Here is a 12268-nt window from a genome sequence, read left to right as displayed (position 1 = left end):
TTCCTGCCGGTGGGGACCTGCGAGTTCCTGAGCCGGAGCCTCCGCGTGGGCAAATTCTGAGACGCGTGACTTCTTTTTTTTTTTTTAATTTTTTTTTTTCCAACGTTTATTTTTGGGACAGAGAGAGACAGAGCATGAACGGGCGAGGGGCAGAGAGAGAGGGAGACACAGAATCGGAAACATGCTCCAGGCTCTGAGCCATCAGCCCAGAGCCCGACGCGGGGCTCGAACTCGCGGGGCTCGAACTCACGGACCGCGAGATCGTGACCTGAAGTCGGACGCTTAACCGACTGCGCCACCCAGGCGCCCCTGAGACGCGTGACTTCTAAGGCTCCCTATGGCTTCAGAAGATAAGCGTTCACAGCCTCAGCGAGAGTCAGGGTCTGGGTTGGCACAGGGCTGCGTGCGGCTTCGGGATAAGGTTGGCCATCATCCCCCACCCCTTTTTTACCAGCTGAGAAAGGGAGGCATGCCGAAAGTCACCCACCAAGCAACTGTCGCTCCTGAGCTGGACCCAGCTCAGCTGGACCCAGTGTGATCCTGGCCAGGGGTCCAGCTGAGCCAGACCCGTGTTCCAGGCGAGAGGGGACTGGGACTCTGCCAGGAGGCCCTATGGAAGCAGCAGCCCGGTCCTGGGCTCACACCGGTAGTTCCTGTGGGCAGGACATCTTGGGCTAGGAGTTAGGCTTGTCCATCTGGAGACTCCACCTTCAGCCTGGCGCTGGTTGTCGGAGCAACCGGACTGTCACTGCTTTCCATTGTTGAGCCTGCGATGTCGGGCCCCAACGGGGACCTGGATATGTCCCAAATGATGACAACGGGGAGGGATCTTCTCTGTCCCAGAAGCTGCCCGGTCATTTCACCTGAGGAAGGTAGAGGTGAGGTTGAGTCCACCGCCTGCAATCAGAGCCACCACGGACTTGCACTCTTGGCACCCTTGCCTTCTCCCTGAACCGGCTTGAGTGGAGGTGAGGCCTGCATTCAACCAGTGGGCAGGGCTGAGAAAGAGGGCTGGGCATCCGCCTTTGGCTGAGGGGTTAGAGGTCCTCCGTAGGATCAAGCATTTCACCGACCAAGAGAGCAGAGCCCCAGGTGCCCTGCCTGGCATAGAAACACCTGTATCTTCATGTGGCACGCAGGTCTGCAGAGACATGGCAGAAACACAGATCACACACGTGGACATGCTGACATAATCCAAACACATTTATCCTTGTAAGCATGAGACAGCCAAAGAAAACCACGGGCACATGTTTTTCCCTCAGTTTGAAACCACGCCTGGGATCACAGGTCCTGACTCTATGTGTGAGCCCACAGACCAGGGGAGAAGCATGCTGAATCCAGGGCACATGGGATGGGCTAAAAAACCCAGAGAGACAGGCAGTTTCTGAGAAACGCGCCAAGGCACGCGCAGGTACACCTACTACGCGGATGCAGCAGGTGGCTGTAAATGCGCATGCGTGGAGCCTGCACGGGGTCGCATGAGGCCCAAGTCCACCCACCTCCAAGGGCAAGTGAGGGCTCCTGGTTGGAGGCTGCTGTGGTCCCAGGGAGGGCCTGTTCCTTTGCCCACTTCACTCCTGTGGTTAAGGCCCATTAACCGGACCACAGGACAAAACAGCCACCAGCTCCCTCCAGCGCTGATGGGGGAACGCCGTGTGCAGGGGTGCTGCCCTGCTTCTGGGATACCTGTTCACCTCTGTCTCCCTAGCCCACAAGCCCTGCCATCATTCCCCCTCTAAGCCCACTGTGGTGGTCCACCCTCAAAGATACTCGGATCTTAATCCTGAGAACCTGAGAGCAGTACCTTATGTGGAAAAAGGGCCTGTACAGATGTGATCACATGAAGCGTTTTTATTTATTTATTTATTTATTTATTTAATTTTTTAAGTTTATTTACTTTGAGAGAGAGCATGAGCCAGGGAGGGGCAGAGAGAGGGAGACAGAGACAGAGACAGAGAAGCCCAAGGAGGCTCCACTCTGCCAGTGCAGAGCCCAATGTGGGGCTCGAACCCATGTACTGTGAGATCATGACCTGAACTGAAACCAAGAGTTGGGCGTTTAACCGACTGAGCCACCCAGGTGCCCCTACATGACGTGTTTTGAGAGGGGGAGATTACCCTGGATTAGCCAGGTGGGCCCAAAATGTAATCATAAGTGTCCCTATAAAGAGGGAGTTCAAGGGAAATTTGCAGACAAGAGAGAAGGCCATGTGATGACATCACCAGAGAGAGAGAGAGAGAGATTTGGAGATGCCACACTGCTGTCTTTAAGGAAGACAGACCCCCAAGTTAAAGAAGGACAGGGGCGCCTGGGTGGCGCAGTCGGTTAAGCGTCCGACTTCAGCCAGGTCACGATCTCGCGGTCTGTGAGTTTGAGCCCCGCGTCAGGCTCTGGGCTGATGGCTCGGAGCCTGGAGCCTGTTTCCGATGCTGTGTCTCCCTCTCTCTCTGCCCCTCCCCCGTTCATGCTCTGTCTCTCTCTGTCCCAAAAATAGATAAAAAACGTTGAAAAAAAAAAAAAAAAAAATAAAAAAGAAGGAGATTCTCCCCAGAGCCTCTGGAGGAAGTGCCGCCCCGCTGAGGCTTTGATTTTAGCTAGTGAAAGTGATTTCAGACTTGGGACCTCTAGAACTGTAACAGAACAAATGCGTGTTGTCTTGAGCTGCCAGTGTGTGATAACTTACAGCAGCAATAGGAAACCAATAAAATCCAGTGACTCCAGGAAGAAACACAAAGCCCATTTGCGTCCTAAGAATTTGATCCTGGAAGACCCAGGAGGCTCCGAATGGTGGCAGGAAGCTGTATGCTTGGGCCAAGGCAAAGAAACTGGCTGTTGCCCAAAGTGGAGCCCAAGCCCCGGGCATGCTGGGTGCACCTGCCGCCCCCTCGGCCAGCTAGTGGCGTTCTAGCCAGCAGTCCCTTGGGTGCCCTTCTGTGTCTCTGGACTTGGGCAGAGCCTCCATCCGTCCCTCAACCCAGGCTGCAGCAAGCTGGTCTCTTCCTGGATCTGACCCAGACTCCTGAGGCTGTAGCAGTCAACCCTGTCCTGCCCCCTGGAGGCTGAGGCCAGCACTGCTCAGAGCTCCAGTTACCTCCCCACTCCCCCAACCCAAGGGTGAAGGGGTAAGTATGCAAGTCTGTGGGGTGGATAAGCCTGGGTTTCTTCAGAGCCTCGCCCCCTCCAGCCTCTGACCTTGCAAGGGGAGAAGAGACCAGGGAGGGGGTTCACACAGAGGGGTGGACAGAGGCTGGTCAGGCCCCAGACACAGGCCCGGCCAAATGAGGGGTATAAGGCTGGAACCCTTGAGTCTTCTAGAATCTGGATTCCTGGCAGCATATTCATTTTCATCCTTGCCTCCCCTGGCCTTGCCCCAGGTTCTCCAGAGGTCCTCATGGTGGAGGGATGTGGGTGAGGGGCAGCACTCAGAATGTGGTCGGCATGGACACTGCCACCCAGCAGTGGGCCCATAGGGGGCTGGCAGAGGGAAAGGGACCACCTCTGGTGACACTCTGTGTCTGGCATGGTATCCAGCTGGGCAACCTTCTGCCTCACCCACTGTGCACCCCTCTATTGCAATCTTCCAGCATCCACGGGGTCCTGATAAGGTAGGGGTGACGGCACCTCAGCCCTCCAACCCTCTCCAGCTCCCTGGGCCTGGGCCTCTGCCATTGGACCTGCTTCAGGTGGCTGGACATGAGTGTGAGATGTGCCCCCTCAGTGTCCTGGGAGGCAGGGGCAAGTGAGGGCAGCTGCTGGTCTGGGGCCGGGCCTGGGGTTGGAGCCAGGAGTGTTTAGTCAGAGCTGGACTCTGCTTCTGTGGCCTTCATCCCTTCCAGGGGACCACAGTTCCTGGGAGGGATGCTAATAGGAGCCTGCCTTTTGCTCTTTATCCCCCTCAAAGGGCCCAGAAGTCAAGGAGCACAGACTTGGGACTGGGGGGCATGTGTTTATTAGCAACAAGGAGGGGTTCTGTGAATAGGGCAGCCTGGGAAGCAGCTGGTGAGCTGTGCAGTGAGAAGGGTCCCCTGGCTCTCTCACTGGTCCAGGCTGGTGGGGACAGCTGGGCGGTGCCCTGGGCAGAGATTGGCGAGAGGGGGATGGGGTGGAGAGAGCCCGAGGGCACCTGAGAGGGCGTCAAGGGAATAGAGAGGGCAGCAGTGCTGGGCAGGTGGGACAAAGGCAGACCTGGAACCCCCTCCCAGCTGCACCCTGGCTCCCATCAGCCCCCTCTGTAGCCATACTTACCGCACACTTGCTCACTTATATATGCACTCATCTGTGGGGGACAGAGTGGTCAGCATGGGCAGGGGTGTGGGGGGGATCCCTGACCTCCAGGGCCCCTGCACTGCCCCTGGGCTACCCTGGGCCTCAGCCTGGTCCAGCCACAGAAGCTCCGGGGCTCCTTTCATAGATGGTACAGAAGAGGGTTGGAAGATGGGGCAGGGGACTGGAGGAGAGGCCTGAGGACAAGCAGACCTGGGTGACACCCGTTCTCCAAAGGAGGCAGGTGAGGCCCAGCCACACTCCTGTTTGGGCGCCAAGCCTTCTGCCTGTTTACCTGCTGAGTCCTGACAGACCCTCAGGCTTTGGGAGGCACCTGCCTAGGCCAGGCAGCCTGAAGACAAGGGCACCTCCTAGGTCAGTGGTGAGCCAGTCCCAGGGCAAAGGGGGAGGTGGCCAGGCAAGGAGACTGAGGAAGCTTCGCCCCATGCCTGCAATTCTCGTGTGGGCAGGCCCGAGCGAGGGTGAGGGAGGAGCACTAGGGGCCCAGAACCCTGATTGTGGCAGGGTCTTCCTGAACCTGAAGTGGCTTCTGGGCCTCCAGTGACCACAGCAGGGCTCTGCCTCCCTCCTCTCCCCCGTTCCTTAGTGAAGCAACATCAGGCCTGGACAGTCCCCATGGGCCCTTCTCCTCTCCCCAGCTGGTGATTACCGTTGGGGATTGGGAAGATGATGTGGTCATCGGTGAGGCCCAGGGCTTTGGCAAAGCTGATGAAGTTTTCCTTCAGCTCCTGGGTCAGCTCCTTGGTCCTCCCTGTGGCCAAGATGGCTGGTGAGTGGCTGGCGGAAGCTCCATGAATATTGTGGAACCCGTGAATGATGCCTCAGACCCCTCCCTCCTGAGGGGTCTGTGGAAAGACCTCTCTCCCGCCTCCCAGGGCTCAGAGTGAAGGGGACCTTGGGGGCTGGGTGTCGTGGGCCTCTTCTCCCCCAGCACGAACAAGAGCCGGGTCCCAGGGGGTAAGACCCACCATAGAGGGTGACCATGAAGAACTCCTGGTTTTTGTAAGCTTTCTTGAAGAAAATCATGGCAACCTGGTTGTAGTCTGTGGCCACGACTTGTACAGTGTAACTCTGGATTCCAGGGTAACCTGCATGGTGGACAGTGAGGGATCAGCCCTCCCGGCAGAGGGAGCTGTTGTTTCCTCCCCTGGTACCACAGGATGGTGTCTGTGTGGAGGGGCAGGGAGGTCCTTGCCCGTGGAGACCTACTGCACTCAGGACTCACGCTCAATGTTGCCCAGGTTGAATTGGCCTGGCTGGAAACTTGGGATGAAAGTTGTGATCCAGTGGTCACAGCGCTGGATCCTGTGGAAGCAAGAGGTGGGTGGGTAAGAGGGTGACAGCCCACCCTGCCACAGCAGGAGGCCTGCACGCCACCCCTCAGATGGGCCTGTCTCTTCCCCGCTGAGCCCATCCCTGCCTGTCCCTGCCTCCTCTGCCCTCAGCCACCTGAACTGCTCAGACTCTCCCTCTGCATCTACTGTCTTCCTTCTTCGAGGCTGTTTCCCCTTGGTGGCCTTCCCTCCATACTGTCCCCTTCACCCGCAGCATTTGTCTCCTAATTTTTTTTTAATTTTTAAAATGTTCATTAATTTTTGAGACAGAGAGAGAGAGAGAGAGAGAGAGAGAGAGAGAGAGCGAGCCTGAGTGGGAGAGGGGGGAGAGAGAGAGGGAGACACAGAATGCAAATCAGGTTCCAGGCTATGAACTGTCAGCACAGAGCCCTACACGGGGCTCAAACTCAAAACTGTGAGATCATAACCTGAGACAAAGTCAGAGGCTTACCCGACTGAGCCACCCAGGGGTCCCCTATGCCCTATGCCTATCTTATGGCTTCCTGCTATAACCTCTCCTGGGGGAATCAACAGAGGCTCCAGTCTGCTGGATGCCAAAGACTCCCTTAGCTGCTGGGCCAACCCTGACCTCTCACCTGCATCCCATCTGGTCCCCTGGCACTCCAGAGCCGATCTCCCAACACCTGCCCTTCTTCGGATTCTTCAATGACAGATGCTCTAGCCCCATCCCCAAGTGCCAGAGCCAGAAACCCAGAGGAGCTGGGTAAGCCTTGCCTCCCCTCTCTAGGTCCTAATCTGCCCCCGCTCTGGTCATCTCCCACCTACGACTGATCAGCCTCCTGGGCTGCACACCATCATTCCTCTCTCTGCTACAGCCACACCTGCTCTTCACCAGTACCTGAGGCTCCTGCCAGGGTGGCCACCCCCCCCCCCCTCCAGACTGCTCATCAGCTCCTGCTCACGGCGGCCATGAGATGGCTTGCTATTTCTTGAAGAAGTGGCTCTCTCTGACTCAGTCCAGCAGCCCTGCCATAAAGGTCCCAGGTCTCCCGACGCAAGTTGGTTTCTCAAGGCCCAGCCCACAGACCACCTCCCTGGAAGCCCTGGACAAAGCTCAAGGTAGGATTCCAGGCTGGATCCACCAACCCTCCTCCCATTCTAGGACACTCCGAGCTCTCTTTGTCTTGTCACTGATGACCGCTTTTGTCCAACCCCAGTACTGTTTTGTGTCTGTGCTGAAATGACCAAGAAATGTTGATTTAGTAAATGAAAGAAGGAATAAATATAGGGATCCAGTACCCAGCGGTAGGATGAATTATCATCTTTCAGCTATGGCCAGCCCTCGGCTATGACATCAGTCTGCCTCTTAGACCCCCACGGCAGCCCTCTGGGCCCCCCATGTTCCCCTAGGAGGTGATGGATCTTACCAGGGCAGGACAAAGGTGACATTGTAGCTGTTGTCTTCGTTCAGCTCGTAGGTGATGGTGTACATCTTCAATTGGCTGTGTTTTTCTTTATGAATTTCCTTCCCTGCCAGTCCCAAGATGTACCATTTCCCCTGGAACTACAATGGGAGCTGATAATAGGCAGAGCCAGGAGCAGCCCCAGGGGGCCCTCCTGCTCCATCCCTGCAAGCACCTCTAGGCAGCCTGGGCCTCAACCAGAAGCCCCTCTAGGCTGCTGGGACCCAGCTGGCCACACAGGCTGGGCTGATGAGCCTGGCAGGAGCTGGAGACCATCAGGCCAGGCGGGAGCCCTGAGTGTGTCAGGGACAGGGTGACACTTGGCAAGTGGCCAGCTGGCTTCCCTGAGCCTCAGTTTCCTCATCATGTAGAGGGCCTGAAGATGTTCCCACCTTGCAAGGACTACAGGGATTATGGAAGAGAGTGTAGACCAGGGGAGTCTGCTCAGCTGACCCTCTTGTCAGCAAGGTTGGGTGGGGATGGGAGCATGGGGTGTGCCTTCCATCAGGGCACCCGAGAGCAGATGGAGCTAAAGCCTGAGCCCATCCTGCCTCTCCTCCCCTCTGTTTACACTCTTCCCAGGGCCTCCCTGCACCTAGCCCTCCCAGGCCCCTTACCAGCTCATTTTGGAAGTCAGGTTGCAGAGGGACCCTGTGCAGAGGCGGGGTTGGGATCAGGTTTGGGGTGGAATCCTGGGCCTGGGTCTGCAGGGCCCCTAGCAGGACAAGGCCCAGCCACAGGAGACCTAGGGCCATGACTTCAGGGCTGAGGAAGCTGGCACCACTCCAGATATTCCCTGAAAGAGGAGATGAATGAAGAGCCTTCTGGGGGATGCTATTTATGGTCTCTGTGGCCAATGGCTCACCCCAGGGTGGAGCGACTTATCCTTTGCCAAATCCTGGAAGGGTGAGACAATTGCCAGCAACTCATGCTGAAGATCATGGCAAGCTCTCTGCTCTTTCCTCCAGGTCAGGATTATGCAAGATGAGGGGCCATAAGGTCTGGGAGATGAGAGGGTGCATTCCCCATATCTCCACATCTCTGGCGGGGACTCTCTTCACAGTCTCTTCCCCCTGGTTATCACTGTGTGTGGTCATGGGTCTCTGATCTGGACCAGCTGTCATCTCTGACCTCTAGAAGCCTCTCAGCTGGGGCCTAGGTGCCTGGTGGATTAAGTGTGGTGGGGCCCCCTTCCTGTACCTGATGAAAACAGAGAATGCCTCGCATCAACAGAGCCCATGATGCTTGCGGTTCTCCAAAGGGGGGAAGGGAAGGGAAGGGTAGGGAATGGGAGATAGTTGAAAGAGGACATTCCTGGTAGGGAAGGACAGAGTGTGCCCTGTGCTGCTCATGGAGCCCAGATCCTGGCCCTCCCAGGTACCCACCCCAGGCCCTGGCACCCTTCCCCTCCCCTCCCCAGAGAAGGCCTGCTGGGGAGTGCTCCTGATGAGGGAGCATAAGGCAAGCTGAGGGCAGAGCACATGGTAACATGCTCCCCGAGCCGGAGGTGGGATCTGTGTGACATTCCTCAGGCACTCCTGGCTGCCCAAGAACAAAGGAAAGGAAAGAAAACAAAGAGTTAAGTGATAGAAATCACAATCCTCCATCAGTTTACCTATATCCTAGAAAATTAGGAGGAAAAGGTGATCTTATCAATAGCCTATCTCTAGCATCCTATACTCAGTTTCCTGGAGCCCAAATATCACCTACCTCCCTAGTGATATGGGGAACAAAGGCAAGAAGGAAAAGTCAGATGGCATTAAATTTCATTATGACCTGCAGCCCATTGACAAATACTTGAAGTGCATATTGAGTATAACATTTCTCCAGGAATTCCCTATAGTCTGAATGTTAATGCTTTGCTAGAGGAGAAAACAACCTTAGCTTGACAACAGCTAGGCCTCCAGTAATGTGGGAGTCTACTTGAGCATATAAAAAATCCCTTTAGAAAATTCCTCTTGACTTTATCTCCCCCAACCCCATGGTATATAACCAGTCACTCTTCACAACCCCAGTGCAGCTCTTTCTGCCCAAAAATCCTGTCCCTGTGAATTAACAAAATCATCTTTTTTGCACCAAAGATGTCTCTAGAATTCATTCTTGGTTGTGAGCTCTGAACCCCACCATTCCAAAGCCCCATCGTTCCCTTCTTGAGTCAGCCCCTCCCCCTCATCCATGCCCCATTGGCAGGGTGGGCCCAGACCTCAGATGGCCCCTCAGGAACTTGGCCCCTCCTGTGGGCCCAGTGGTCAGAAACCCGAAGCTGGGCATGCCAGCCACAAATGAGACAGCTTGACATAGCAGAGCTCTGAGGCTACAGTCTCAGCTTCATCCTGGTGGGGGACAATGGGGGACATGCATCCTCACTGTGTGAAAAGGGGTCAGGGGCTAGGGCCCAAGGGGGGCTCTCTACCCTGCTGCTTTGTACACTGAGTGATTTGGGTCACAGTGAATGCGAGGACTCAGCCTCATTCTTGAGAGATCACGGATACCATCTGCTCTCTCTGGCCAGTCTTGGGGTGTGGAGTCCAGGGGCCTAGGCCTGGGCCCCCAGAAGTGTTCCTGCCATGGCTGATCCCAGCTTTGTCCTGGAGGGAAGTAGTTTCTTCATGGAGGCTTGGCTGTCCGTGGGAGGCAGTGATGGGTCCCAGCCCTCTGGTAGTGTCTCCTAGATGTCACCACATGGGCCAGGGCTGACAGAAAGCCTGACCTGAGGCTGTCCTGAGGCCTCACTGGCTGCAGATGAGACTCCTGGAGACCTCACGGGCTTTCCACCTGCTACAGGGGAATCAGCTCCCCTAGCCTGGGCTTTGGGTGGTGGGCCCTGAAAGAGAGACTCTGGGTGAAGAGGGAGCATAAGGCAAGCTGAAGGCAATGTACAAGTTAGAACCTCCCCCCTCCCCACAAAAAGGTGGGATACGTGTGATATTCCTCTGGCTGCCCAAGAACAAAGGAAAGGAAAGAAAATAAATGGTTAATGATAGTGATCACAGTCATGCAGGACATGAATCTCCATCAGTTTACAAATATCTTAGTAAATTATAAGAAAAAGGCAATCTTATCAATAGTCTAGTCTCCAGAAGCCTATAGACTCAGTTTCCTGGAGCCCCTATTAAGACCCTAACCTCCATGCTGATGTGGGGAAGAAAGGCAAGAAAGAAATGGCAGATAAAATTAAATTTCTGATACCCTGCAGACCAGTGACAAATCCTTGAGGCAAATACCAAGTACAACAATGTCTCCAGGAACCCCTACCATTCCTAATATTAATGCCTTACTAGAGGTAAAACAACTTTAGCTTGACAATAGCAAGGCCTCAGGTAGATTAGGAGTCCTCTTTAGCATATCAAAGTCCTTCTGGAGGCCTCCCTTCCTTTTGACTTTACTTCCCCAAAATTCCTAGTATATAACCAGTCACTCTTCACAACACCAATGAAACTCTTTCTGCCCACAGGTCCTGTCCCCGCGATTTAATGAAATCACTTATTTTGCATCAAAGATGTCTTCAAGAATTCTTTCTTGGCTGTCAGCTCTATAATATGCGCCCCGCCCAGCCTCATCATTTGGCGCCTATATGGGGTTGTGAGTCTTTTCATCTGGACTCTGAGCTTCGGTGCAAATGTGGTGAGTGTTTCTCTTCCTTTACTCATATTTCAGAGGCTTTTCAAGGAGTCTGGTCTTATTAGAACACTTTCCCTGTAGCCTGTGGCTTCTCTATGGGGAGGAGAAAGCCTGCCTTTTGGCTGGAAGTGAGTCCCCAGGCAGGAATGGTAAAAATACCCAGAAACTTGTGCCCTCTCATTCTTCCTGTCCTTATATATTGTTGTCTGTCGTGGGGATGGAACAGACATCTGTATGACTAGCATGGATTCCAATCTTTAGAATATGGCAGAAGTTTCCTCCTCATTGGTCTAATGTGATCCCCTTCACATCCATGGTCTAGTCACTTATGGCTGCGGGACCTCTTCTGTTGCTGGTGAAACCAGTACCTGATTGAATTAAAATGTTCCCCAGCCAGGAACTATTTCCTAGGAAGTTGGAATGTAAAGACTATATGTGTTGGAATGTCACTTGGATCATGATGGGTTTCTGTCTTCACTGTTTTGGGTCAATGTCTTCTGCAAACTACTACTTAAATGACAAAATTGGGCAATTCCCGCTTGTAAAACTTTCCCAGTATTTTCCATGGGTTAAACACGGTGTTTTCTTCAGCCTTCTCAGCAAGGCAAAGTAGGTCCATCTGCCTGCGCCTATTTGTAGCCTAGGATACCATGGGAAATCGGAGGGATGCCGGCATCCCTCCCACAGAGGCCCTTAGGGGCTGGTTGGTGATCATAGCAATTTTGTTTGAAGTTCGCCTCGGGTCACTTTGACACCTCAGGGACCTCTGATATATCCTGCGTGTGGGACACCACCTGGGAGTTGGGGGGGATTTTCATGGCAATGGACTTTTTCTACTTTTCTCTCTCTAGGAGGAGGATGGGACCTTCTTCTCAGTCCCCAAGGACTCTCCCTTGGGATGCCTCTTCAACCTGCTAGAAACAATTTGGATTGCAAACTTTAGGAAAGAGGTGATGTCATGTAACACTGCGTGGCCTTAGTAAGTTCTAGCAGTTAGATCTCTTCTGCAGGAAACAAGGTCTATGGATGGAGGCACCCTAGGTCCAGGCCTTCACAGCTCTAAGTGAGGACCTGGGCCAAAAGGCCTGTTGCAGAATATATTTGCTCTAACGTGTTTGGCTAGTAAACTCCCTCCTGACATAGCGGATGTCCTAACAGGCCTCCTCTTGATGGAACACAGTTGCTAGAGGAAACATAGACCATCCCTGACAAAGGGGATGCTGACTCTTTCTCTCTGTTCCTCCTCCTAATAGATGTGGGGACCTTTCCCTCATTCATGTCCCGTGTTAATGGCTTTAATTGGAGCCAACTATGGGTAGTCTACCTTGGCACATGGACTTTAAAGAATATTCCCAAACTCCATTTGCTTCAGGGAAATTCCCTGTCTTCTCTAGCCTGACATAGACTCCTTATTTCCACTTTGGTGGAAAACAAACAAACAAACAAACAAACATGGGGTCTCCTCTTTCCCGGTGACAAGGTTTAGAACCAGGAATCCTCTCTGCCTTCTGGCACTTCCATTCTTCTGCCTGCTTCTCCCCCTCCTGTTTCTGCATCATCTTCCATACAACCTACATAACTGGCTTCTATACCATCCTCTACCCT

General features: G+C 54.1%; 1 protein-coding gene and 1 long non-coding RNA gene across 4 annotated transcripts; one reads left to right on the top strand and one right to left on the bottom strand.

The window, feature by feature from the left end:
• Positions 1 to 3933: 3933 nt before the first annotated feature.
• LOC121035047 (neutrophil gelatinase-associated lipocalin-like) lies at positions 3934 to 7854 on the bottom strand. Of its 3 annotated transcripts, none has more exons than XM_040482475.1 (7): positions 7660 to 7854; positions 7007 to 7143; positions 5510 to 5589; positions 5253 to 5372; positions 4934 to 5035; positions 4246 to 4276; positions 3934 to 4123 (listed from the first exon to the last, which is right to left on the bottom strand). In XM_040482475.1, exons 1-6 carry the CDS (start codon positions 7795 to 7797, stop codon positions 4257 to 4259), a joined length of 597 nt encoding a protein of 198 aa, XP_040338409.1. In that variant the 5' UTR covers positions 7798 to 7854; the 3' UTR covers positions 3934 to 4123; positions 4246 to 4256. The 3 variants fall into 3 exon arrangements, with proteins under 3 accessions (XP_040338409.1, XP_040338407.1, XP_040338410.1); XM_040482473.1 differs by having other exon boundaries at positions 3934 to 4072; XM_040482476.1 differs by having other exon boundaries at positions 3934 to 4060.
• On the top strand, positions 6080 to 11614 carry LOC121035053 (uncharacterized). Its single transcript, XR_005792732.1, has 3 exons — positions 6080 to 6698; positions 10497 to 10666; positions 11515 to 11614. It is a non-coding gene; the product is annotated as an uncharacterized LOC121035053 (long non-coding RNA).
• The last annotated feature ends 654 nt before the right edge of the window (positions 11615 to 12268 follow it).

The sequence above is a fragment of the Herpailurus yagouaroundi genome, unplaced genomic scaffold (assembly GCF_014898765.1).
Source record: "Herpailurus yagouaroundi ecotype Mexico unplaced genomic scaffold, PumYag 160, whole genome shotgun sequence".
Classification (NCBI taxonomy): Eukaryota; Metazoa; Chordata; class Mammalia; order Carnivora; family Felidae; genus Herpailurus; species Herpailurus yagouaroundi.
Note: the sequence above shows the minus strand (reverse complement) of the source record. Positions and strands in the feature narration are given on the sequence as shown.

What these genes read in the sequence shown, in the direction of transcription:
- LOC121035047 (XM_040482475.1), bottom strand. Translation starts at nt 7,797, where the DNA reads ATGGCCCTAGGTCTCCTGTGGCTGGGCCTTGTCCTGCTAGGGGCCCTG. An exon ending in CTTCATGGTCACCCTCTATG is followed by an intron (nt 5,036 to 5,252) that starts GTGGGTCTTACC and finishes TCTTGGCCACAG; the next exon opens with GGAGGACCAAGGAGCTGACC. An exon ending in CATCTTCCCAATCCCCAACG is followed by an intron (nt 4,277 to 4,933) that starts GTAATCACCAGC and finishes TGTCCCCCACAG; the next exon opens with ATGAGTGCATATATAAGTGA.